Here is a 26,569-nt window from a genome sequence, read left to right on the forward strand (position 1 = left end):
AGGTCCTGGTAAGCCATAGTTTGGTTTACCATGTCATGAGAATGAGGCCTAAATCTACAGCAGAAAGCAGTAAGGGTTCAAAGGCTAAAAATGTCTTGTGAGGTTCAAAGTAAACATATTGAGCTTTTTTGTTTGCTCTCTTCTAGTTCTTGAGCTGGAGGGAGAGGCAAATCTTTCATCTTCTCTGCTAGATCAGTTTAAAAGCCAGATACTGTCAGTGTCAACCTTGGGTATTTTCACACCTGATGTTTTTCTTCTTTTGAACTGTTTTACAACCTGCTTTTCAGCTTCAAAACAAGCTCCTCAATGTGAGAAACAAAAGTTAAGAACTATTTATACAAAAAGAAATTAAAACAAAAATCATGATAGCAGCAAAATATAAAAGACAGAAACAAATTTAGAGAAGCAAATCTATACATGCACTGGTCGTCGTTAAAGTACCACAAGACTGTTTAGTGTTTGTTATAAGATGCATGCAGAGCAGTCCTATCAGGTTCAATGGGCCTTACTTCAAAATACATGTACACAGGATTACAGCTGTGCAGTCCAATTCTATGCAAAAACAACAAAGTGTCCTGTTAGCACCATAAAAGTTAGTATTTATTTTTTGATACATTTCTATACCACACTTTGCACAAAGGCCACAAGGTTTTCCCCCCCTCTGCATGCAGCATAGCAAACAACATGACATACATACGGAACATAATATGCATAAAATGGAAAAGATAAAAAGAGCTGAATTGGTACAAGTACCATCAAATTGTTCATAATTGTTTTAAGTCACTGATATCATCATTTGAAAGCTGGCTGGAAGAGGTGCTTTCCCACCTGTTTCTCAGGAGGAAAGCAATGATGCGGCTAGACACATATCTGGGAGAGAAAGCTTTCCGCAGATGTGGAGCCACCACTGAAAAGACCCTTTCATGGGTCCCAGTACTTTGCATCTCATCCTACATAGTGACCACCAGTCAGGCCTCATTCACTGACCTTAAGGTACATGCAAGTTGATAGGTGTGAAATCATGTTCTTAGATCTGGGATGGAAACACCTGGAGGTCCAAAGGTTCCCACCCCATCTTAGATATTGGGGACCCAATAGAGATGTGACTATGGCTCTCATGAACCATTTCATCAGCTGCATGGCAAGCTGTTATGAGATGAGAGGCAGATATGAGAAAAAGCAAAATAAGGGATGCTATTACAGACTCAGGCTGGAAAGTCTAGCAATGCAAGATGTGTTACTTTGCAGGGCACAATTTCAATTCAAGATCCACATTTTTTAAAAAGAAGAGTTATCAGAGTGAGCTCTGCATTCCCGCATTGCAGGGGTTGGACTAGATGACCCTTGGGATACTTTTCAGCTCTACAAATATATGATCAGGCAAAGTATACAAGGGTGCCATTGTGCCTGCAGGTGCCACACTGGTAACCCAACTCTGTTACTATTTTCTATAGTCATCCTTTGGACTCTCTTCAGTCCAAGTCTGGTGGTAATGCGTTTGCATCAGGCTCTTTTAAAAATTATCCATCTTTTAAAAAGACTTGGTACACATTATAATTTATGTTGGGAATGTATGTTGATGCAAGATATTTGGGCTTTAATATTAATAGAAATGATAAATATTACTGAAGAAACTATTGTTTGCTGTCCAAGATTAATGTTACTGATTTTTTATGAGGCAAATGTAGAGAGATATATTGTCAAAAGAACTAGTTCTGGATATTATTTTGGCAGCTTGAATAGTAATTCAATCCCCAAATGTTATATTGGATAATTAGTAACACTCATTCCACAATATAGCTACAGTGGAGAAATTTATGCATTATTTGATATTTTGACAGGGATTAGAATCTTCAGATACTTTTAATGATTTGGCATTCCTTCATTACATGTACAGCGGAAGCATCATTTTCAAGACAAGCCTTGCCACAAACCTGGCAAATCTGGAACTATACTTGGCAATCAAATAATACTAATATTCTTTCATGCGAAAACAACTTTTATTCTCACTTTTTTCTTGCATGACATGGACTTTATTTAACTGTACTTAATTCTGTGTGCCTATTTTATCATTTTGCTTTTAACCTTTTAAATTTTCATCTGTTGCTACTATTCTCTCTCTTATAAAAGGAAATTTAAAAAAATTAAAACAAAACAAGACAATTCCTACTTTTTAAAAAAAGCATTTCCTGCGGACACCTACAATTTCCTAGTGAACACCACGGCTCTAAACTTTCACACTGCCGTCCGACGCATGTCATTGTCTACTCAAAAGTAAACACAACAGAGTTCAACAGAACTTACTCCTAGGTAACCGTGCATAGCACTACAAGCAAATGAAAAAGAAAAAAGAGCAAAGAAAAATTAGTCGCGAAGCTCCCCCAGACGGCTTTCATAGAGAAGGAGGGTTTCTGCCCTAAAGAATTCCTCCTCCCGCTGTCCGCTGGCCTAGGAAGGAGAGCCCATTTCCCTCTTTCGCAAACTTCAACTCCCAGCATCCCCTCTGCCCCTGGTACGCCGGCCCCTCCCCCTTCCCTTTACGTTACTCTAAGTGCGCAGATTGGCCCGAGCCTCCAACCAGTCAGCGGCCTCCCCTTTGGCCATTCCGGCCGTCACTCCCAGCACGGCCAATTGGACGTTTAACGTCAAGGGAGGACGCGCTATTCCCGAAGCGTTCTTACGCCGCTCGCGCCGCGGAGGGGCCGGCGCGGGGATAGGGGGTTGGTGGCGCAGTTAGCGTCGCGCAGGCGCTCTGCGGTCCGAGTCGGAGGAGAAAGGGGAGGGGGGCGGTGGGAGAAGGAGGTGGCGTTAGCTGGAGCCCCAGACAGCTGGAGGGGATAAACAGAGGAGGGGGCCGCGGAGGGCTCGGGTCCCAGCCAGGCCGGGGCTGCGAAGCCTGGCGAGCGGCTCAGGCTGCCACCCAGCCACTCACCTCCCGGAGGGGCCCCTGCCCTGGCTCGGGGTTCGGGCCGTCCCCCTGCATGGAAGTTCAGGGGCTTCGTCCACTGGCTGCTGCGGCTGCTGAGCCTGCCCTGAGGAGGCCTGACAGGTAACTCCCGTGACCCCCCCCTTTCCTTCCTTCCCCGTGAGTGATATAGGCTCCCCCCTCCCCACTTCTTTTTCTCGAAAGGTAGATGCCCCCCCCCAAGTGACACATGATCCGCCCCCTGCACTTCCTTGATTCCGTAATAACCTTTTGACCCATAGTCTGTTTCAACAGCCCCCCACACTTTCCTCCCCCTTCCCCACGTGAATTTACAGGGGCACAAAATGGACCGCAGCATGTTTGATTTCGAATAAGCATGTAGCTCCTCTGGCTGCTTTTGCAACCTCTCACTGTGTTCAAGGGAAGTTGGTGCACAGCCCACTCCAGGTTTCTTTCCCCCACCTCCTTGAGGTTTTTCTCTCTCTCTCTCTTCCTAGCAAATCCCAGGGTTAGTCTTTCACACAGCAACGAACTCCCTCTTCCCCTACGTAAAGAGATGGTGTGCTTTGTGGCACCAGCAGATTCACTGTTGTGGAAGCTTTTAAGGAAGATAGGAAGTTGCCTTAATGCAGAGTCCATCTAGCTCAGTATTATCTATGCTGACTGGCAGTGGCTCTCCAGAATTTCGAATGGGTCTTTCCTGGCCCTCTGTGGAGATGCTGCATATTGTGAGCTGAGGACCTTTCAAGGAACATAGGAAGCTGCATTATACTGAACCAGTCCAATGATCCATCTAGCTCAGAAGTGTCCACCCCTTATCAGCAGCAGCTCACTAGGATTTCAGTTAGGGCTTTCTTCCAGCCCTACCTGGAGATGCTGGGGGTTCTGCAGGGAAAGGATGTGCTCTGCCAGGGAGCTATCACCCAAATTTTAAGGCCCACTTCGTTAGCAGAATTAAAAGTCTAAGTTCATTAAAGCTTCTGCCACACTATGAGGTATCGCAAGACGTGTTGAGGCAAACATCTCAGATCAGTTAGCATAGAATAACTGTCCCTACCTTCACCATAGAATAGTTATTTCTCTTGCTGTCCTTGGAACACATTCTTTTAATACTGTGCCAGCTGTAAAAGTGATAAAGGTCTGGCAATATTTGTATGTGTTTGGCATTGTGATTGTGAGCAGGAAGGAGGTTTGGAAAAAGAGCAATCTGTGTGCGCTGTGTGGACATAGACACACAAACGTCAGCCCTCCTCTCATTGCTAGTATTGCCTGTCTTTGTATCTTATGTTTACTGCCTTGCTACTGTTGCTTTCCTGTCTTGCCTCTTCTGTCAGGAAATTGTCCTTCCTAAATTTGATAAGTAATCTCTTAAATTCTACAGTAGTTTTAATATTATTCATAGTTGTAACCCCAACAGTTGTGAACCCTTGGTTGTTCCCATCCCACTTTTTTATGCATGGGGAAGTGAGGTAGAAGTGAATGTTGTGCTGAGGGCCTCCTTGCATTTTCTTAGCTGTGGAGGAGATGTGTGCTAACTGCTAACTTCTGAATTCCCAAATACCTTTCCTTGATGCCCATTTCCCTGCCAATGATATCTTGCACACTGCATCCCCATCCTAAAGCATGCTCCTTAACTACCATTTTAGTGCATAATTTTAAACTGGGTTGGTGTTGGTTGTCAATTGGTATCCAAAGTAGGTTTTTTCCGCTCATGTAATTCTGGGCTTTTGAAAATTTCTCTGCCCTGCTTTCTGCTGTGAGTGTGGGCATTTGTACAAAGCAGAGTGCAGTATTTCTTTTTATCGACATGCTTCCATGTAGACCGCATGGGGGGATTAAACCTGTGCTTGCTTTTTATTGTAATGGCAAACATTAAAAAATAGGTATGAAATCATGTCACACATGTGCCTCTGACAGCATCAGAAAAGAGGTAGAACAAGCTCAAACATTAACCTGTAAAGCCAATTTAGATTAAATGTTTTATGTGTTAAATGAGTATATCTAGCAACTGTGAGGCTTAATGGCCAACCTGTGCTAAAGGAAGTCGGGAAACATCATTTGGCTTAATACTGGCTGACAGCCTATATGGGAATGTGTTCAACTACTGGTGGATGAATTGCATGACTGAATATGAAGATGGAAAAGTGCTTATAGGCATCATCTTGCTGTGAATGCAGATCTTCAGCATGCCTGTGATAGGTTGCATTAGAAGATCCATAAAGCTCACTACAGCACAAATATAGTTGCCAATCCTGGTTGGCTTGGTGGTATGATTGACAGATTTATTTTACTATTTGGAGTATGTTTATTCCATCTTTTGGGGTAGTTTGTGTTTAGAAGCATAACCATGATTTAAAACATAAAAGTTAGCCCTCTAACATGTTACATAAAGAAAATAGTGCCATTGACAGCCTTGTTTAGTTAAAAATAGATAGAAATTATCAAGACCTTAAGAATAATTTAAAAACACCCAGAGAAGGAGCCAATCTTACATCCATTGGAACGAATTCCCCAGTGACAGGGCCACTACTGAAAAGTCTCTGTATCTTGTGACAACCAACCAAATAGATGTGAATAGTGGGCTTATAAGCAGTTATCACCACACTGCAGACAATTGAGGAGGATGAGTGACAGTATAAGTGGAGGACAGGACTGTAGACACAGTGATTGCATTCTGTCCTACTTGCAGCCTGATTCCATGCAGGCTATTCAGAAGTAAATTCTGCTCTGTTCAGTGAGATGTGCTCCGAGGTAAGTGTGTGTAGGATTGTAGCCTTTTAAAGGGACAGGCAGCATTTTAATGTGGCAGTGTAGCAATCCTAGTCAGGCATCCAGTTTGCCATGCCACATGCTCAGTCTGTTTCGGGAAACACGTCTGCATGGATTGAGAAGAAAGCCTCCAAAAGTGGGTGGGTGAGTTGACCCTTTACTTCCCCTTATCATGTAATTGGAGCACTGTGTCTTGGCCAACTATCTTTCTTCTCCCTTTCAAAACGAGAGCTCCTTTGGGCTATTAAGCTTCTTTTGGAGTGGTTAGCATAGTTTCTTGCTGCAGAGGCTGACAGCCAGACATAATTATATCAATATGGGACAGAATGGCTGTCAAGTTCTGTCCCATGTCACCAAGCCTGCCATGCGTTTCTCTGAGGCTGGACTCCATTGAGCACGGATTGCTATGCTGGCTGAATCACATCCTGAAGAGGCATCCAAGTCTTCAACTGTTCCTCTGTGGAGAGATGGTGTCCTAACTTCTTCATTCCTTTCTACCATTAAACAAGCCCCTTGGGGTTTCTGTGCATGATCAGTTATCTTGAGTGAGCACTGCAGCTTGTTTGTTTGCATGCGTGATGCATGGCACAGCCAAAGCTCAAGCGCACTTTAAAAAAAAAACGAGGAAAAGCCTATCTTTATATAGGCTGTTTTTCCTTGCTTCAGTGGTCGGTTGCATTGCTCACATTCCTTCCTACAGTTTTGCCTCACGCTAACAGATTATAGGTAGTGGAATTGAGTGAGGATCACACTTCACAGCAAGTACATAGCTAGCTGGTCAAGACAAGTGATGAGTAATACCCAGGGATACATATATAATGTTAGTGGGGTGGGGGAACAAAAATTATTGAATTAGAAATTTTATATTTATTAAATTTATATCCAGCTCTTCCCAAAGGAACCCAGCGCAGCAAACACATCAGTGATAAAGCAATATGATTAAAAATGAACATTTAAAAATGTAAAAAGATCTAAAATTAATCAAACATTTATAAACAATTAAACATCTAGAAACAGTTTAAAACAATCCTTATCCTCTTGGCTAATAATTTCAAGGTTGCCAGGAACGGTTTCTTTCAGCTATCAAATGCCTGGGTAAACAGGAATGCTTTTAAATTTCCTCCTGAAACTAAACAGTGAGGGAGGCAGACCTCACCAGACCTCCCATAAATGGGTTTATGCCACGCAGGTAGCATGCAGTAGTGGCACCACCAACAGGGCCTCCCCTGCCAATCATAGGGCCTGAGATGGTTAATCCAAAAATCTCCAAGCCTTCCACACAAAATACTAAAGTAATTATCAGTAATATACAAATAAAACCAGCATGATTTAAAAACCATTTTACGCACCTGATTTATGTCCAGATAGGTTTTCTGTACTATATAGTCGGTATCTAGAACAGCATAATTAAGGTGCCTATCTATTATTAATAGTTGGGGTGTTCCACAGCGTAGGTGCTGTCATGCTGAAAGATTGACTCCTCATGGATGTGGAGCAAATGTTATATAGTACTTGTGAAATTTACACATATGAAGTGACACATATGGGGCATGGCAATCCCTTGAGTCAACTGGCCTCAAGCTGTTATGGGCCTTATATAGTAATAGTAAAACGTTGAACTGGGTGCAGTAGCAAATTGGTAGCCAGTGCAGATCTTTGAGCAGAGGTGTAAAATGCTAACAGGATCCCACTTTGTGGACTAGCCACAAGGGAAGCCTCACAAAGAGTTTATTGCAGTAATCCAGTCTTGAAGTTTGAGTTGCCTGGACTGACTATCTCATTTGTCGCAGCTATTGTAAACTTCAAGGTTCATAGGTGGCATGCCAGTGGATGCAGGTTGCTGGGGAGCAAGAGCAGAAAGGGGATGTTGCCTTCCTGCCCTGCTTCACTACCTTCCTGAGGGACCTGGTTGGGGTAACAGGTTGCTTGAACTAGATGGACTTTGGTTGGATCCAGCAGGGCTCTTCTTATCTCCAAATGTGAGTGATGGATTCAGGCGGCTGATGGGAGAGAGGGGAGATTGTAGTGGTAGGGCTAAGGGGAGAGGTGGTGGGAACTAATGACCTTGCTTGAAGGGGGGGAGGTGGTGTAGGAGCTGAGCCGCAAGGTGTTGTGATAGCCATGTGTTTAGATGGCTTTAAAATGGGGTTAGGAAAGGCAGCAATATGGAGGTCATGTTATCAGTGACTACTAGCCCTAATAGCTAAATGGAATTTCCAGGTTCAGGGTCGTCTTCCACATGCCATTTGCTGAGGGCGCTGAGTCAAAGCAGGAGAGGGCCATAGCCCCCACATCTTGATTTTCTGTATAAATAATAAAAAATCTTCTCCTTCCCCCCACCTTATTTGACTACAGGTAATTTCAATGCCTTCTGTATGGACACAAACTCTACTGGAATGCTCGGATGCACAGCAACACCTCCACTAGCTTGTTTTCGTCAGCCCTATTGTGAGAAGATGGCAAAAGCAAACATTACTAGAGACCTCATCCACAGGCAGCTCAAGGTACTTCTTGTGCTAAAGGGAGGGAGGAAGATAATGAACTTGAAAGGCAGTTGGGGTAGTTTGGTGTAGTCTCAGAAAACATACTTTTAATGTTTTAAGCTCAGATCAGATGTCATGGCCAAACCATGGTTTGGCTGTCAGTGGTGCTGACTCTAGGTTCTTTTGAGGTTGGTAGAAGATGGGCAAAATTCCCTCTGAAGGCTTTCCTTGCTGAGTGGCTGTAGCACCTCTGCTCTGCCACTGCCCAGTCACTTGCCCTCACCCTCTGGGCACAGTTGGCACAACTGCCCAGAGAGAGAAAATGTTTGTGCGATGTCTTATCACTCTCGTTGCTGCTAGCCCACTTGGAGAAGGCAATAAACAGGTATTTATGTATTTTACTTCATAGCCCAACTGTCATCTGTACAGATAACCAGGTGGAATACAAAACATAAATAAAACAACAATAAAATACAATTTGAAACAGACAAAGGCAACCAAAAACAACCATTCACTTAAAATGTCTTGGGAAAATAACCTGACATCAGAATGATGACAGCTGTACTTGTGAGAAGAGGGCATTCTGCAATTAGGGCACCACCACAGAAGTCTCATTTATATAATTTATTTTGTATTACTGTATGTTGGTTTTTGTCAAATATGCACAAGGTGGCTTACATCAAAACAAATATTTATTTATTAAAATTTATATACTGATTGGTTGCAAGACAAACAAATTCTCAAATCTCATATCTGTAGGACTTATAAAAGCAGTCAAAGTGCAATTAAAAATGATAACAAGCAATATTAAATGCGAACAGACTAGAAGCTGCTGGGTGAGGGGGACACCTGAAATTAAAATAAACATGGCCTCTGAAAGCTTGCACGGAACAAATAAGTCTTCACTATGTGCCAGAATCCCATCAGTGTCTTGGCCACCCATGCGCTTCACATTGCTAAATATGGAGCGTTCCCCAGTTGTGCAACAAGGAGAAGAATCTCCTCAGAAGATCTCAAAGCAACAGCAAGGAAAAGAAGCAAGGGGCTTCCCATCATTCCACAACTCAGCTGCCACATTTGAAAAACTCCTCTCCTTCACAGCCACCCTCCATACCCTGGATTGTGGGGGCACTTGGAAAAGGGCCTCTGTGGATTATCGTAATGCTGTGCCTTGTGTTGGAACGGTATAGAGTTAGATTTAAGAGCTCACATATTGATTCCTGACGTAGTAAGGCATGATATCCATTTGCTCTTTATAGGAGAAGGGTGCCCTCAGCTTTGAACGACACTATCATGTCACTGACCCCTTCATCCAGCGCCTGGGCTTGGAGGCAGAGCTGCAGGTAAGTTGCAAGTGCTGGAGGAAATAAAGTACAGCTCCTCCCCTTACAATGACAGTTGCTGAATGCTAACGAAAATCCAGTTTCCCTCTCAAGGATTGGTGTGCCTCTTCTGACACGTTTTGCATTTATTTAACGTTTTGTGTTCGCGAAGAACCACATGGATTTGTGATGCCCTTCAAGTGCCACTGTTTTTAATCTCTTTCAGGGATGGGGAATCTGTTGTCCTCCAGGTGTTGTTGGACTCCATCTGCTGCCATCCCTGACCATTGCTCATGCTGGCTGGGATGATGGGAGCTGGAGCCCAAGCATGCTTGGAGAGGTTGCCCATCCTTGGTCTACTTGGATTTCCCCCTTCCAAGAGCTAGGCTTGCCTAAAAGAATTAAGCACCTACTTATGTGTTCGTGATATGGAAATTTCTGCTAGATCTAAAGCATCAGTATCATGTGAGTATCAGCCAAGCAGTCTAATCCTATGTGAAGTTACCTAGTTGTAAGGCTCAGTTTATTAGAAAGTGACATTATGAACCTACTTCCCTCAAATGTCCATGATTCAGGGCTATTTTTTTAAGGTAAAAAGACCACATGGCCACCTTGTCTCTTATCCTTCTTGTTTTACTGAACTAAGGCTTTTTAAACAGGACAATGGGCCTTTGCAGACAGCAAGTTCCTTGGCAGGAGGTGGCAATTCAGTAGCTGCCTCACACTGGTTGGTGCTAGATAACTTGTCCGAACTTGATGTATCTGCATACCCAATTTCAGTCATGTTGAATCCCTAAAATATCAGAGGTGGACATGATTTTTAAAGGACATTGAGACAAGTCTGAGGGTGTTGTGGAGCCTACCACCTGCCCAGTACACTTCCCTTTCTGAAACCTCCTTCCTAGCTGCCTTTCTTCTGGTGGGACTCCATTGGGAAGAAGGCCTTTCATAGGACGAGAGTTCGGCACCCTTTCCTTTCTATTGGAAATCATAGAATCATAGAACTGTAGAATTGGAAGGGACTCCAAGGGTCATCTAGTCCAACCCCCTGCAATGCAGGAATCTCAGCTAAAGCATCCATGACAGATGGCCAAATGTTCTTTACATTGCTCCTTCATTTTATAAGGATTCAGCAGTGGCTGTGCTGACACGTGGGCTGTCTGTTGTCACCTCTAGCATTGAGTCTCAGTTGCTGTAGACTAGAGCAGTCTTCTCCAACCTCCAGTTATTGTTGGACTCCAACTCGCCACCAGCCCCAGCTAGCATGGCCAATGATAAGGGGTTAGGGAAATGGGGCTTGAGGATTCCTTTCTCTCTCCTCTCTTGGGAGGATCTGGAGGGTGCCAGAGGTTAGAGAAAGATCTTCTGGAGTTAGTGGGGGCTGCTTTGCATTTCCTGCAACTTACTCGTCAGTTTTGATGTTGGAAGATTGTTTTCATGAAGTATGTGCAAGCAAGCACATTATGAGTAGTAAAGGGAGTGACATGGGACAACTCTCACTATACAGCCAAAAGAGGGTCTGAGAACTTAAAACTACAAGGGGAATTGGACATGTCCAAATAGTGTGATATTTTATTTTATCCCTGTCTTGGAATCCTGTAAAATTTCAAATTTGTATAACTCTTTGCATCACCTTGTATAACTTTTTCAGGGTCATACTGGCTGTGTCAACTGCCTTGAATGGAATGAAAAGGGAAAGTAAGTATGTCTGTAGCATGTATCCAGTGGAGGGAACTCTGTAAAATGTGATGAGCAACTGAGTTTACGATGGGGCTGCTTTCCATTTTGCTCTCTTGCTTAGCCAAATGGTCCCTTTGCTATTGTCTTCCCACTTCCAGCAGCAATTTTTCATTCGTTTTTAAAGTGCAGATTAAGCACATTCATGCTGTGGCTAGCAGCTGTCAAATTGAGAAGCCATTGCCTTTATGCCCTGCTTGTGAGCTTCTGAAGACATCTGGTTGGCTGCTATTTGAAATTAAATGCCGGACTGGTTGAGACCTTGGCTTAATCCAGCAAGGCAAATTTTACTCTTTTATTTCATGCAATACAATGCCGTGACATTCAGAAAGGATTAAATTGGGAGTGGGGAATCTGTAGATCTCCAGAACTGCTTTCAGATTTATTTATTTTTACAATCAAGCTGTGTATAAAATTTATGATATAAAAGAAGATGAAATAAGCAACATACATTCCCAACTCCTATCAACTCCAGCCAGCGTGGGCAAAGGTTGAGGAGGATGGGAATGGCAGTCCAACAACATCTGGAGGTCCGCGTGTTCTTCATGCCTGGATTAAATGCTGCGAGATGGGAGTTATGTCAACCATAACATACCGTAAGTCATATAAAGGCAGGCTGCACAGTACAACTTGGAGACTTGCTGGAACAGAACTTGTGGACCATGTTTGACATGAGAGGCCGGAAGTACTTTCTTACCTGTAAGTCAAGTCCTTGTATTGTGGGGAAAGTACAGTAGGGAAGAATAGACAACTCCATTAAATGTCTATGGAAAGCTTATCTGGCCAAGGGAACAGTTGAAATCAAAAGGCATTAGTTGGAGGTGTGGGGCACTTTCCACAAATTGTCAGCTGATGATTTGCCATTATCTTTTCCTGTTTCTGTCGGTTATCATGCTGATAGTGGAGTCAGCTGCTTCTCCTTCTAATTCCTTGCTGTGCTCCACAAACCTACATAGATTCTAGGGTGTCCCAGGTTGCGCTTGCACCTGAGGTCTTCCTGCAAATGAATGTGGAACAATATGGAAGATCAGAGTAGTTTTCATGGGCAGCAAAGCTCGTAATGTTTTGTCTCCTTTGACTTCTCAGTTTGCTGGCCTCTGGCTCTGATGACCAGCACACGATAGTGTGGGACCCACTGCACCATAAGAAGCTCCTCTCCATGCATACAGGACATACAGCAAACATATTCTCAGTCAAGGTGAGTGGGTTTTGGACAAAGTGGTGAAAGGGTGAGCAGAGGGGAAATGGCCTCTTTAAGCAGTATGCATTTACGAATGGGTCATGCAACAACATGTCACAGTGAGGAGTGTTGCTGTTCAGGATTCCAGCCATTCCATTCTATTGTCCCCTGCACTCAACATTTATGCATTGTTTCTTGCCTACACTTATTCCTCAGTAGGCCAATTTTAGGGTCGCCCCCCCCCCTCTAAGGGCTTTGTTGTTGTTGTTTTTAGTTTTTGCTCTTCTGCAAACCTTGTGGTTCCTCTAAGCCTTCAGTGGGGGAGTCTTCAGCCATCCAGATGTTGCTAAACTGCAGTTCCCATCAGCCCCAGCAAGCAAGGCTCAAAACCTCTTGTACTTGTCTGGCTACACAAGCAACGGCACTCCCAGTCTGAGTATTTGAAACAGAGGAGAACTTTTAAATCTTCAGCCTTGGGAAGCAGACTGGACACTGCTGTGGCAAATCTATTGTGCAGTGTCTCAGGCCCAGGGACAGCTCCAGGCATTTTGAGGCGAATAATTCAAATGATGCCTGACTGAGGGTGCTGTTCCACAACTGTTGCCCATTTCAATAGCACTTATCCCAGAGAACCTCCCAGTTGGTTGTGCCCTGTGGGTCAAATAATCTGTATTCTACTCTGCTGCCATTAATGGCACCCCAAATCCTCATGGTAGGGCTGTCTCTGCTCCAACTATTTTTACATGGCCCAGACTTGGACTGTTTTTGGATGTTCAGTGTTGTTATTTCCTCATTCCCCAGTCATTATACCAGTGGTGTGAAATAGCTGTCATCAGCACAAACTTCTGGCATGCCTATAATGGCCTGCATGGGTTTTCTCTCGTAGCTCATTGCATGCGCACTAGCTGCTGTGTTTATGGTGACAAGCTCATGTGACTGGTTCATCCAGTCCACATTCAGCTGAGGCTAAAGAGGGGAAAGGTGGCTGCACAGATTGAAAAGCGAAGCTTGCAGTTGTGTGACTCGCTTGCTGACATCAGAATGAATGTACAGACACCAGCTCCACACAGATAATGGTAGAGGCAAGCACAAGCCCCAAGTTGTGATGTGTTCCTGTATATGCTGAATGATGTGTGGTAGCTACAAATCTCTGGGTGAAATGAGTGAATTGGGCAATGTATTGTGCATACTTATCACACTTCTCTGGGATGCTCCAGTTCAGCATAAAGCAGGATGTCATGTGCTGTGCAAACAGCTGTCTGAATAGGTGGATTTCCTTTGTCAACATTTTTATCTCTCAGTCTTCCATTTCTGTTCTTTTATATTTGAGCGTACGGCCACTTAGAAAATTATTATAAAATTATCACTCAGTAGGGCAGGCAAAATAACCCACAGTTTGACCAAAAGTAACAATCATTTATTTATTTATTTCATAACATTTATATACTGCTTGATTGTTTTGTTTTGTTTTTTGAAAAAACCACCACCACAAGACCCCTCAAAACAATTTGCAAAAAAAGGAAAATATATGTGATGGTTCTAGTCCACATCAGGACACTCCTTATTGTATGCAACTAGTGGGTCCTGCATGGCAATGTACTTACTCATATGCATTTCTCAAATATATTGTGGGTGCAAGATTAGCATTGTAGCAGCTCAACACATACAGATATACGTGGTTCTTCCTTGCTGGATCAGGGTGTATCTCTAAGGCTGGACTGGGGAAGTTGTGGTCCTCTGGATGTCAAGAACATAAGAAAAGCTTGCTGGATCAGGCCAATGGCTCATCTAGTCTAGCATCTGATTCTCACAGCTTTTACCCAGGCGCCTGCAGGACCTGAGCACAAGAGGACCACCACCCCCAATTTCCAGCAGCTGCTATTCAGAAGCATTGCTGCCTCTGACTGTGAAGGCAGAGTGTAGCCTTCATCACTTCTAGCAACCATTGACAGACTTTTCCTCCTTTAGCTTGAGGCCTGGGGCCAAATGACCCTCCTGCTTTCCCTGCCTCCCCAGTTGGCCTTGAATTGTGAGGGGTTGAGAGTTGAGATTATACCAGTCCCATCACCAGGGTGTGCCTGCCTTCCTGGCCATTTGCACATTGAACTTGACATGAGCATATGCACCAACACACACACACACACACAGAGAGAGAGAGAGAGAGAGAGAGCCTAATGTGCTTAATTCTCCCTGCACCCCCCGTCAACACACGAGTGTACATTATGTAATTTATGTGCCCTGGAAACATTTGCATGCAGGGCTTGGGTTTCCTCCTCTTGTATTTGTCCTAAAAGCACTCTTAGGAAACACTAGAAATTTCACTGGAGGTGGGCACTTACCAGTTATGGGATGTATCCAGTGTTCTTTGTCTACTAGTGTAAGTTCTTTTGCGTTAGCAGCAGAAATTCATTGCACAACAGATTGTTGTACTGTACAATAAACTGCACAGGGTTACCACAAACCTGCTTGTGCATTACCTTGTGCAACAACATTCCCCTGGTGTAAAACACAATGCCAGCAGAACAAGCAGGCCACTAAGTGATTTTAATTTAGTACATTGGATACTACCCAAAGCCAATCAAATGGGGCTGCTCAGTGGCAATATCCTAAGCAGACAATAGGATGCCTGTTTGTTGGAAGGGGAAAGTGTTGTGGTTGTGTTGGAAGATCCATGCTTTGAAAATCTTGCTTTGTTTCTCCACAGTTCTTGCCACATGCAGAGGATCGGATACTTATCACTGGGGCTGCCGATTCCAAGGTGCATGTCCACGACTTGACTGTTAAAGAAACCATCCATATGTTTGGGGATCACAAAAACAGAGTCAAGCGTATTGCCACAGCTCCCATGTGGCCCAACACCTTCTGGAGTGCAGCTGAGGATGGGCTGATTAGGTACAAGTGCTTTCTTCTCTGAAGAGCAACAGCTCTTCCTGCCAAGGGCAGTGAATTTTGTGATGATGCTAAGAACTCTCTATTGGTTATTACTGCAGTTTGTGTGGTGTGGTGTGAGAGCCAAAACTGTTTGAAGCCAAATTCAGTATAAGGTGCAATGCTGCCTTATACTGTGTTGATCATTAGTCCATTCAGCCCTGTACTGTCTGCTGTGTCTGGCAGCAACTCTACATAGTCTTTGGCAGAGACTTCACATTGGCCTGCTACTCTAAACCTTTAACTGGAAATGTCAGAAATTGCACCTGTGACCTTTTTGCATGTGTGTTCTGCCAATTAGCCTTCATCTAAGAGAACCCACATAAGCAAAACCTAGGTAGGAAGAAGTAGACTAACAAAGCATTGGCACCTTAATTCCCTACTTTCCATGGTGGCTTAGTGTGTGATGCCTATCAGTGGCTTCTTCTGTTCTGTATGTACCTGTTAACACTCTTTCATTTGTTCATTTTTTAGACAGTATGACCTGCGAGAGAACAGCAAACACTCAGAGGTCCTGATTGACCTGACGGAATACTGTGGACAACTTGTGGAGGCAAAGTGCCTCACTGTCAACCCCCAGGACAATAACTACCTGGCAGTGGGAGCCAGCGGGCCTTTTGTACGGATCTATGATATACGCATGATCCACAATCACAGGTAATGGTAACTAATTCTTGGAGCTTGGTGGGGTTTAAGTCTTCAGGCAGAAGGGAAAATAATGTAAAACCCAGAAGAAAGACTTGCACCAATTCACATGAACTGTAGAGGGGGCTGCAAACTCAGATGCTAAGGTTCCTTAGCGTTAGCTGTGCTAGTTTTGTAGCAGCAGATCATCAGTCATATTGCTGTGGACTACACGCCAACATTTATTTTAAGCTTAGCCATAGAGTGTACTCAGCCATGAGATGGAGTGCTTGACTGCCTCACCATAAAGGTGGACATAATGCATTTTGAACATGACGGTGCATCCAGGGTCACATGAGTCATTTCTGTTGGCCAAACCTTGGAAATTGTTCAGCTGTGAGTGGATATATGTGGCTGTTGTAGAGAAGTAGACTCTCGAAAAGTATTCAGGTTAGTTTATTGCAACAAAAGAGAAGGACCCGTAGCAGCTTTTAAAAGGTGGAATGATGTAGCACACAGTTTCGTTTCAGAGAGCTTGATTCCTGTACTGTATGATGTGGACAGTAATTAATATATTCATGTATGTACATGCATAGAAAAACTGTGTGTTGGGGAGGGCAGGGATCAGCTTTATAAAGTGAGATAAAGGGGTACATCTTGATCTTTACTTTTGCTGCACAGTAATTCAAAATTCAACGCCTGAATGCTAAAGCTATCAGTAGTATGACATTATACCAAAGACTTGCAGGAGAGCACTGGCTTGTATGTGCTGGAAGCTATTAAGTCTCTTTCCTGATTGAAAGTAAATCTATGGCATTTTATTTTGTGTTAACTACATTTGCTTGCCTCTTTTTTTCTTCTTCCCTCCACTCTCTTTCTAATTGTTCTCATAGTTGAAATCTTTGGGACAATTATTTTTCTTTGTTTTGCTGATGTTAACTTGGTAAAGTGCCATGTTTATAACAGTGGGAGTCTGTAAATAAAACTTTTTTAAAATAGTCAAACTTTAACATTGTCTGTTGCACTACATATGAAGGATTATTCCTTGTGGTAAGATGCAATCTGTATACCTAATTTACACCAAGTGATAATGCCTCCCAAATTCAGCAGCCTCCTGTTCCATCAGTCCTCTTTTCCCATCTTTTTAAGCATATAGAACTCAGACTGTCCCACTTGTCCCAGTATCCTCACCCACTCTGCTCCCTGGTAGTTTCTTTGTGTTTCGCCTTTTTAATTTAACAGCTCTGGTACTTTTCTTCCCAAGTAAAGCAGTGGTTTTAACATTGTGCTCAAAATTAAACTCTTCCTCCCTTCTGGCTAGAAAAACAATGAAACAGAATCCCACAGCTGGAGTCCATACATTTTGTGACCGGCAGAAACCCCTTCCAGATGGTGCAGCACAATACTATGTAGCAGGTAAGACAGTTTTGTGTGTTGTGCCTAAACTGGGGTCTGCTTGTGTTCCAAAAGATGGTGGTTTTGCTGCCTCATTAAGGAGGTGCAGGTGCTTTTAATTTACTTGGACTGGGAGTGGGTGGCTCCAACATGGATTTCCTTGACTGTTGATAGCTTAGTATGAGTTGAGAACTCCTTCATATCACAACTGATGGGTGCTACAAAGGCCAGCACAAATATGAGATGTTTTTATGGTAAAGGACCTTTTGAAAGTTTGTGGGCTGAAGTCACTTCCATTCTGTGAAGTTGTAGAGGTGAGCTATGCTTGAGTTTCTTCTCGTTCTTTAGGGCATCTTCCAGTGAAATTGCCAGACTACAATAACCGGCTGAGAGTTTTGGTAGCTACATATGTCACATTCAGTCCTGATGGTACAGAACTCTTGGTCAACATGGGAGGGGAGCAGGTAAGAAGGATCACAGATGAATTACCCATTAGATATTGATGGGCAGGTATTTTGGTACTGGGTTGTTGGGGTTTTTTGTTTTTTGTTTTGTTTTGTTACCATTTCCCAATTTTATTTCTTTGAGCAACCCTCACAGGGCTGGAGAGTCATTCAAAAGATTTCCTAGACTCAAAGGGGTCAAGGTTGGCACCACAAGGAGTGAGTGGCCTTTGGCCCATCCACAGTGCATAAAATACTGCACAATAGAGAAAGCAAACCAAATGTGAAACATAGTTCTCTTATGTGGAATTACTGGTGCTGGTTATGCCTAAGAGCTCCCATTAAGAAGACGTGAAACATGTTGGGATCAAACCGTACTTCCCTGCATCTGGAAGTGTCATTCCTTCTCCACATTTGGTGTCCTTTCTCCAAATCTAGGTTTGCTGCCACATAAATCTCTGGAAGGGCCTATTTAATCATAGACTTGAAGCTAAATATATGAATTGCTTTCACTGAAAAGCATTGCATTCACTGCGGTGCTAGGTGGCTCTTCAATGGTAGTGGTTTGATACATGTGGGTGATCGCTTGGCAATCATTAAATGATTTGTACAGTGCTCGTTCTGGGCAGCTAGTACCGCATATGTTTTGTAGTAGTTCCTTATCACTCCAATCTCTTCGGGTTGAGAGTTTCCTGAAGATAACAGCTGTGGGGACTTTCCATGAAGGTCATGAATCCCTTGGATTGCCCTCTAGATGTTGCTGGGCTAGAAGTCTCACCATTCCTGACCATTGGCCATGGTAGCTGGGGTTGGAGTCCAGCAACATCTGAAGGGCAGAGTTCCCTGTCCCTGCCTTAATTATCTCTGAAAATCATAGGTGCCCTGGAAACACTGGCAATGAACAAACACCTTATCCTTCCCAGCACTATCTGATTTTTGAAGCAAAGGAACACTTTCTTTCTTTGGTACTAGGAAAGTGTGACTTGGTGTACAGAACATGAAAGTGACATGGTCTCTATCCATAGGTGCTTCCTTTTGGTAGTTTCACTGCAGGCTGTAGACTTAAGCTGGATTTTCAGTGTGTATTATTATATATATATAAAAATTCCTGGCCGAAGAAAAATGTTGCCATAACATTCATACTCGTGGTTTTCAAAATAGGAATTTTGCTGTTGTATATGAAACCACCTAAAATTCTCCATGATATCCTTCCCTACTCTAAATTAATAAACTCCTTCATGTTGGGTGTGTGCAGACTCCAAGGCACAGGACACATTTTGGTAATTCTGATAATTCTGGGACCATTCCTAGGCTTCTGCATGTAGTCCTAGCAACATATGAAGAAATCATTTTCCAAATGCAGGAAGTTTTTCCCGTGGTTGTTTTTGTTCTCACCTGACAAATCAGTTTCCTAAGTCAAAGAGGTGGCTTGATTAAAAATTTCCATAAACTGAAATAGTTTTGTTATTTCATGTCGAAGAAGCTGTTCTGTATATAACTCTGAAATCCATGGTTCTTTCTTAAGGCATCACTAGGCATTCAGTTCCCAGTGACCATCTTTGGAGGGTGGGGAGGGGCCTTTTGGGTTTTGGAGTCATGCTTTACATTACCCAGTAGAGGACATAGTTGCTCTCTACTAGACACGTGCATATTCATGTTAACCAGCAGAAAACAAATACTTTTATTTCTTCATCATCACTTTGCTTGTATAGCCTGCAAACTTACTGTCCTCCACTTGATTTCTAGGTTTACTTATTTGATCTGACTTACAAGCAGCGGCCATACACTTTTCTCCTGCCAAAGAAATGCCACTCTTCAGGAGGTGAGTGAACTACACTTATCTTGAATTGAAGAAAGGGCCTGCATTTGTATTCAACTCCTAAGGCATTTCTTTGTGGCCATTCCAGCTTTCTGCCTGCTTCTAGCTCTCTTGCAGGTTGACATAGATTTCAAAACTGGTGTTGTCCTTGGAATGGTGGTTGTGCGGAGGACTTGAAACCCAGTTCCAGCAAATTTTACAGCTTTTTATTCCCAATCATTGTAATTTAAGTGTCTCTGAACAAAGCAGGGAGATTCCAGTCTTTAATCACTTAATGGGTTTTGCAGTATCCCATAGATAATGCGGTGCCCCTCTCCTTGCTATTCCACCCCACTGTTTTTTGGTTAATAAGTATTAGATGCCCATTTTGACTTTGGTCACATTCATGCCATTGGTATGTGGGTTTTGCTAATAACATGAAGTAAAATATGCAAAACTTGTTGCTGCTTTATTGCTGTCACATTAGACATGGTGCTCTTTACCAAACAAGTTGCCAGGGTAGGTAACATGACATGCTGTGACTTTGTTTAAGAAATAAACATAATGGAATGTCAGAGCATGTTGCAAAGCAGAAAATGGGACTTTTTATATTGAGTTGCAACTCCCCAGTGCAGCACCTCTTTGCAGAGAAATAAAACTGGGTGTTTGTAATGGATAGACACTTATTTACTTAAAGGGAATAGGGCTGAGGGAAGTGTATGAGGCAGGACTTAGTGGCTTTGAACAATCAAAAAGCTAATGAAACAGCAATACAAGGCTTCCTCTTTCCATGTACCACTGCAAATGGAAGCGACATTGCTGACTTACCACTCATAGTGCAGTTCTTTGTGTGTTCAGGGTTTCTCTCCCATTTGGAATAGTACAGCATGGAGTTGGTAGTGTAATGCTAGCATGTCAGGACAATAAAAGTTGTGGTCTTATTTGACCCAAGCTACATGCCTTGTATAATTGGTATGGGCAGTCCTTGGAGGTGGGGGCGCCAGGCTTAGACAATGAGCTGTGAGCCAGGGAAGAGCAGATTGAAATATTGCTCCTGTGACCAACTTGATGAATGGCTACAAGTTCTATGCGAATTACGAGCGTTTATTTCTCGGACGCAGGGGGTGGTGGTGATTTCAACATATGTGTTTTGTTTTACCCTTGGCCTCCTTGAGGATCAATGAGTCCATGAAACTGAATGGCCAAGTATGTGCAAGATGCCTGTACATTATCTGCAACTTACACCTTGCTTGTCTTTCCAACACTCAAGAGGTGCAGAACAGGAAAACATCAACCAATGGTGTGTCAAATGGCATCCATCTCCACAGCAATGGTTTCAGGCTGTCTGAGGGGCGAGCACATATTAGGTAAGGTGACATGCTTGTCTTAAATGGTTTTGTATTTTTGATCTAAACCGTGTACAAAAAGTTCTGGGAATTTACTTGGAGAGACTGAGAGCAAGAGTCAACTTGACTGGAAACTATGCGAAGTCTTCACCAACCTGGTGCCCTCCAGATGTTTTAGGCTACAACCTCATCCAACACAGTTGTACAGGTTGGGGCTGCTGGGAGTTGTTGCCATTAATGCTATTATCTTCCACGTATATCTCAAGGTGATGTACAAAGCATAATAAAACCAACAAAAACCACTTAACAACTACACGAGAAACAACAGAAAATAATAATAATAATAATAATAATAATAATAATAATACAATACAGAATGGACTTCCGTGGCAGAAATTGTTTATCCAGCTGGGAGAACTGATTGAAATAAAAGTGTATTTAGTTTTATAAAAGGGAGGTTGGGGGTAAGGAGGGGTTCCATGGCCAGGATCTATTTTGACATATTCCAGATCTCCTCTCCTCCTCTCCCTTCTGAAGTCCACAGGTGGAGCTGCCTCCCTATCTGGAGAAAATCAAGCTGCAAGCCAACGAGGCTTTTGCTTGTCAGCAATGGACTCAAGCCATCCAGCTTTATAGCAAAGCTGTCCAGAAAGCCTCCAGCAATGCCATGCTATACGGAAACAGAGCTGCTGCCTACATGAAGCGCAAGTGGTAAGCAAACGAGGCCACTTTTCTTAATGAAATGAGCCTCTCTTGCCATCCTAGGATAGCACTGTGGGAGTTCTTCTGCCCTTTCATTGATCTCAAGCTTATGTGGATATTACTTCCAGTCAGCTGACAGTCCCGACTGCAGAAGCCACTGGCCTGCAAACTCTCTCATGCGCTGTCTCTTTTAGGCTAGCCTTCCTCAACCTGGTGGTGCCCAGATGTTGTTGGACTCAGACTCCCATCAGTACCAGTCAACATGACCCAGGGAGCTGTAGTCCAACATCATCTTGAGGGCACAAGGTGAGGGGAGAAAGCTCTTGCCACAGGAGCCACAGGAGCCTCCTCTCAGATAGTTTATGCCTTCCTCTGCTGCTTCTTTCCTAACAGAAAGAATCTATCTTGTCTTTCCCTCCTGGGAAAATTCTGCAAGCAATAGTGCCCATATATCAGGACCAAGTATAGTCTGGCTTTTGCTGCTGTGGAAGGAAAGCAGAGGTGCTTCTATTTTGAGGGAAATGTGGGCTCATTCATAGCTCCATGGTAGAGTGCATGGATCCAGGTCCGATCCCAGGCATTCCAGGTAGGACTAGGAAAGACCAGGTCTGAAACCCTGGAGAGATGCTATCAGACATTTCCGAGAATACTGAACTAGATTGGGGTAAATGAGTTTTGGAAGCAAGAAAGAGGGGAAATACTTTTCCACTGAATAATTCGGATTTTTGTCACCTTTACAGGGATGGGGATCACTATGATGCATTGAGAGATTGCTTAAAGGCTATCTCCCTAAATCCATGCCACTTGAAGGCTCACTTCCGCCTGGCTCGCTGTCTCTTTGAGCTGAAGTATGTGGCAGAAGCACTGGAGTGTCTGGATGACTTCAAAGGAAAATTCCCTGAGCAAGCACATAGCAGTGCTTGTGATGCACTGGACCGGGACATCAATGCAGCCCTTTTCTCAAAAAGTGATAATGGTGAGAACCGTTGTGCCAGCATATTGCCATCCAGCCCTGAGCATTGGTGAAGGCTTAGATTCCTTTTCTTAATTTATCAAACCTCTGAGGTGTACATGATTCAAGACTATTCAGCTGCAGCTTGCATTAGCACTGCACTTTTCTTTTTATACCTTTATGTTTTTCTGATCAGGAAAAGAGCATGCAGGAAAGTGGTTAGATCCTCCTTCCCAGTTCCATGATCCTGTTCCAATTTGAGCTCCCTCTGGCTCCCTTGAAAGAGATAAAAAAAATCTCCAACATGTCTTCTAGCTTGGCCCTAATTAGAGGATGCGGTTGGTCTGGATTTGGAAGTTCTGGGCTCAGATCTCTGTTCAGTCTTGAGCCCAGTGAATGACTGTGGTGAAGCTGCTGTATTACAACATTGTTCCCAATCTGAAAAGGACACTGACAAACTAGAGTGAATAAATACAGAGGAGGGCGACCAGTATGCTGAGCAGTCTGGAAACAGAGTTCTATGAGGAATGGTTGAAAGAGCTGAGTAATTTTTAGATTAAGGGGAGACACAGTGGTCCTTCTGATATTTGAAGAGAGCTATCCTGCAGAAGATAGAGTAGACTTGTTCCCTTGCTGCAGAGGGCAGGACTAGAAATCGGGAGCAAGTATTGCTAACATTAGAATAAACCAACGTTAGCATAAACTTCCTAAGGTTAAGGGAGATACTTTGATAGGGAATGGACTGCCTCAAGATGTGGTGGGCTCTCCATTGCTGGAGGCATTTAAGCAGATGCTGGATGGCGCTCTGCCAGGGATGCTGCACTTGCAAGATCCCTGTACTGAACAGGAGGCTGGATTAAATTGGGTGGGGAACAGTTTTCTGCCTGTGGGCTGAATTCCCTTATGGGCAATCTTCCAAGGGCCACATGCCAGTGGTGCGCAGGGCCAGAGGCAAAAGTGGGTGGAGCAACAAATGCAAAGTTTACCTTTGTACAGTAGGCTACAGTCTGTCCATGCTCTCAGACGTCTCTATCTTGCACCCAGTAAAGCAAAAATCATGACAAGTTCAAGGACACATTTCAGCTAGGCAAAAACACTCAAGGAGGGTCTAAGCAGGGCTGGTGTTATCTGGAGAGGGGGCCTGTCTGTGGTGGTTGTATGGCCCCGGGAGAGTCCTAAGGGCCAGACTGCGAAGCCAAGAGGGCCACATTCAGTCCCGGGCCGGAGGTTCCCCACCCCAGGATCCAATAATTTCTGAGGTCCCTTCCAGCTTTAAAATTCCTAGGTAGAGGGCGTTATTTATCTCTCTGAAGTAGGGTAGGCTGAGAAGCAGCAAGGCTTTGTTGTGCTCTCCCAAGTGCTGGAAACAAGTAACGTGGTGTTTGACTTTCTTTAGCGGAAGACAAGAAAGGGAGTGGCCCTATCTGGCTGCGAGCAGCGGGCCGAAAAGATTCCATTTCGGACGATGAGATGGTGCTGAGGGAGCGCAGCTATGACTACAAGTTCAGATACTGCGGCCACTGCAACACCACCACAGACATCAAAGAGGCCAACTTCTTTGGCAGGTACCGTATTTTTCGCTCCATAGAACGCACCGGACCATAGGGCGCACCTCATTTTTAGAGGAGGAAACAAGGAAAAAAAATATTTTTCTGGTTTTCCTCCTCTAAAAGCCCTTTTTGTGTGTGTGTGTGTGTGTGTGTGTGTTTTTGAGGATCAGCTAAAAGTTTTGCAGCTTTTTTGCAAAGGGAAAAGCCCTGGCTTTTTTGAGGATCAGCTAAAAGTTTTGCAGCTGTTTTTGCAAAGGCAAAAGGCTTTTTTTAGGATCAGCTAAAAGTTTTGCAGCTTTTTTTGCAAAGGGAAAAGCCCTGGGTTCCCCCCCCCCCCCAGGATCAGCTAAAAGTTTTGCAGCTTTTTTTGCAAAGGGGGAAAAGCAAAGCTCCTTTTGCAAAGGGGGAAAAGCAAAGAGGAAAAGCCCCATTTTTATGAGGTTTAACTCACATTTCTGAAAAATCTTAAGGAAAGGGAGCCATTTCTACAGTTTCCAGACAGATAATCTAATCAGCCAGTCACATGTTGCTGGGGAAACAAACAACCTCCCTCTGCAGCACATTCAACAATGGAGGGCGGGGCTGAAAGGGAGCCGGGACTCTTATCTCTCTCCCGATCTCTTGCTGATCAGCTGCTGAGCGGGGTCCTTTCAACACTCCCTTTTCTCTTTGTAAAATAAAAAGCATGATCCTCTTTTGGCCCCTGGGCAATTCAGCTCCAGGGACCACCATTCGCTCCATAAGACGCACAGGCATTTCCCCTTACTTTTTAGGAGGAAAAAAGTGCGTCTTATGGAGCAAAAAATACGGTATGTCAACCTCTCTCAAGGTCAGGAGTGGGGTTTCTGCTGTTTATGTGTTGCCCTTCCATCTGTACTGTCTGCTGAATTAGGGATTGAGGAAAAGTTTTTTTGGTCCACATTTTACAACAATGAAACCTAACTCTTGCTTCAATTCTTCTACTTACTCTCTCCAACGCTCCCTGCCTCCCCCCCAGCAATGCACAGTACATTGTCAGTGGCTCTGACGACGGCTCCTTCTTCATCTGGGAAAAAGAAACAACAAACCTGGTGCGGGTGTTGCAAGGTGACGAGTCCATTGTCAACTGCCTCCAGCCCCACCCGAGTTACTGCTTCCTGGCCACCAGTGGCATCGATCCAGTCGTACGGCTGTGGAATCCCAGACCAGAGGTATGATCAGACAAAGGATTAGATAAATACATGGATCTGCCTTCTACAGGCAACCTCTAGCCCTGGTTGCTGAATGCTACTTGTATGTGCTGACCTTTAAAGCCCTAAAAGGCCTCGGCCCAGTATACCTGAAGGAACATCTCCACCCGCATCGTTCAGCCTGGAAACTGAGATCCAGCGCCTAGGGCCTTCTGGTGGTTCCCTTACTGCGAGAAGTGAGGTTACAGGGAACCAGGCAAAGGGTCTTCTCGGTAGTGGCGCCCGCCCTGTGGAACGCCCTCCCGTCAGATGTCAAGGAAATAAACAACTGTATGACTTTTAGAAGACATCTGAAGGCAGCCCTGTTTAGGGAAGTTTTTAATGTTTGATTTTTATCGTGTTTTTAATATTCAGTTGAGAGCCGCCCAGAGTGGCTGGGGAGACCCAGACAGATGGGTGGGGTATAAGTAATAAGTGATGATGATGTTCAGAGCAGTGTGCCTGCCATGGGTTAAGCTTGGAAAACCAAAAGCACCCCCACCCACTTTGATTTGCCCAGCACGAGCAGCTAACGTTGCCTGTTGCCCTTCCTCTTGTTTTGTAGAGCGAGACACTGAACGGGCGAGTGGTGGAAGACATGGAAGGTGCTTCCCAAGCCAACCAGAGGCGGATGAACGCTGACCCATTGGAGGTGATGCTGTTTAACATGGGCTACCGGATCACAGGACTGACTAGTGGTGGGACTGGAGGCTCAGATGATGAAGACAGCTCCGAGGGGCAAGTCCACTGCCGGACCAGCTAAAGCTGAACTGCCTCTCCTTCCCATGATTTTGGGTTTTTTTTGTTTTTGTTTCTTTCTTTGTTTGAAGGGAAATCTAGTTTGCTCAGTTTGAACTCTGATGAACGACTGCACTGTTTCACACTATGCACAGAGTAGGACACATCAGCAGGGGCAAGAGTGGCTTTGTTAAACTGCTGCTACTATTTCTTCCCCCCTTTTGCCCCGTTCCACTATTGAGCAACATGGTAACGCGGCCTGTTGAGTTTTGCCTCCCAGCAGAATCTAGTCTGTACAGGGGTTCCTTTTCCATGTTGTCTGTGAGCAGTGTAAAACTGGTAGCCATCCCTTCCTCCAGCGCTGCTGCATGGCCTGGATGGCAGGAGGTATTGCCTACAAGAATGCATTTTACAGAGAGGATGTTTAAAAACTCAATAAAATGTAAAACTAGGGCAGGGATTATGGAA

At 44.0% G+C, this 26,569-nt stretch overlaps 1 protein-coding gene across 1 annotated transcript; it reads left to right on the forward strand.

Moving 5' to 3' along the window:
- Positions 1-2,785: 2,785 nt before the first annotated feature.
- WDTC1 (WD and tetratricopeptide repeats 1) lies at positions 2,786-26,569 on the forward strand. The gene is made up of 16 exons (XM_033157865.1): positions 2,786-3,049; positions 8,051-8,199; positions 9,438-9,521; positions 11,152-11,198; positions 12,324-12,435; positions 15,122-15,309; positions 15,820-16,002; positions 17,291-17,385; positions 17,713-17,828; positions 19,554-19,629; positions 20,876-20,972; positions 21,489-21,662; positions 22,394-22,629; positions 24,002-24,170; positions 25,153-25,345; positions 25,929-26,569. The coding sequence occupies exons 2-16, from the start codon at positions 8,071-8,073 to the stop codon at positions 26,124-26,126; spliced, it is 2,097 nt and encodes a 698-aa protein (XP_033013756.1). The 5' UTR covers positions 2,786-3,049; positions 8,051-8,070; the 3' UTR covers positions 26,127-26,569.

This window comes from Lacerta agilis, chromosome 8 (assembly GCF_009819535.1).
Source record: "Lacerta agilis isolate rLacAgi1 chromosome 8, rLacAgi1.pri, whole genome shotgun sequence".
NCBI classification, from domain to species: domain Eukaryota; kingdom Metazoa; phylum Chordata; class Lepidosauria; order Squamata; family Lacertidae; genus Lacerta; species Lacerta agilis.

What these genes read in the sequence shown, in the direction of transcription:
- WDTC1 (XM_033157865.1), top strand. Translation starts at nt 8,071, where the DNA reads ATGGACACAAACTCTACTGGAATGCTCGGATGCACAGCAACACCTCCA. An exon ending in GAATGGAATGAAAAGGGAAA is followed by an intron (nt 11,199 to 12,323) that starts GTAAGTATGTCT and finishes TTGACTTCTCAG; the next exon opens with TTTGCTGGCCTCTGGCTCTG. An exon ending in CAAACATATTCTCAGTCAAG is followed by an intron (nt 12,436 to 15,121) that starts GTGAGTGGGTTT and finishes GTTTCTCCACAG; the next exon opens with TTCTTGCCACATGCAGAGGA.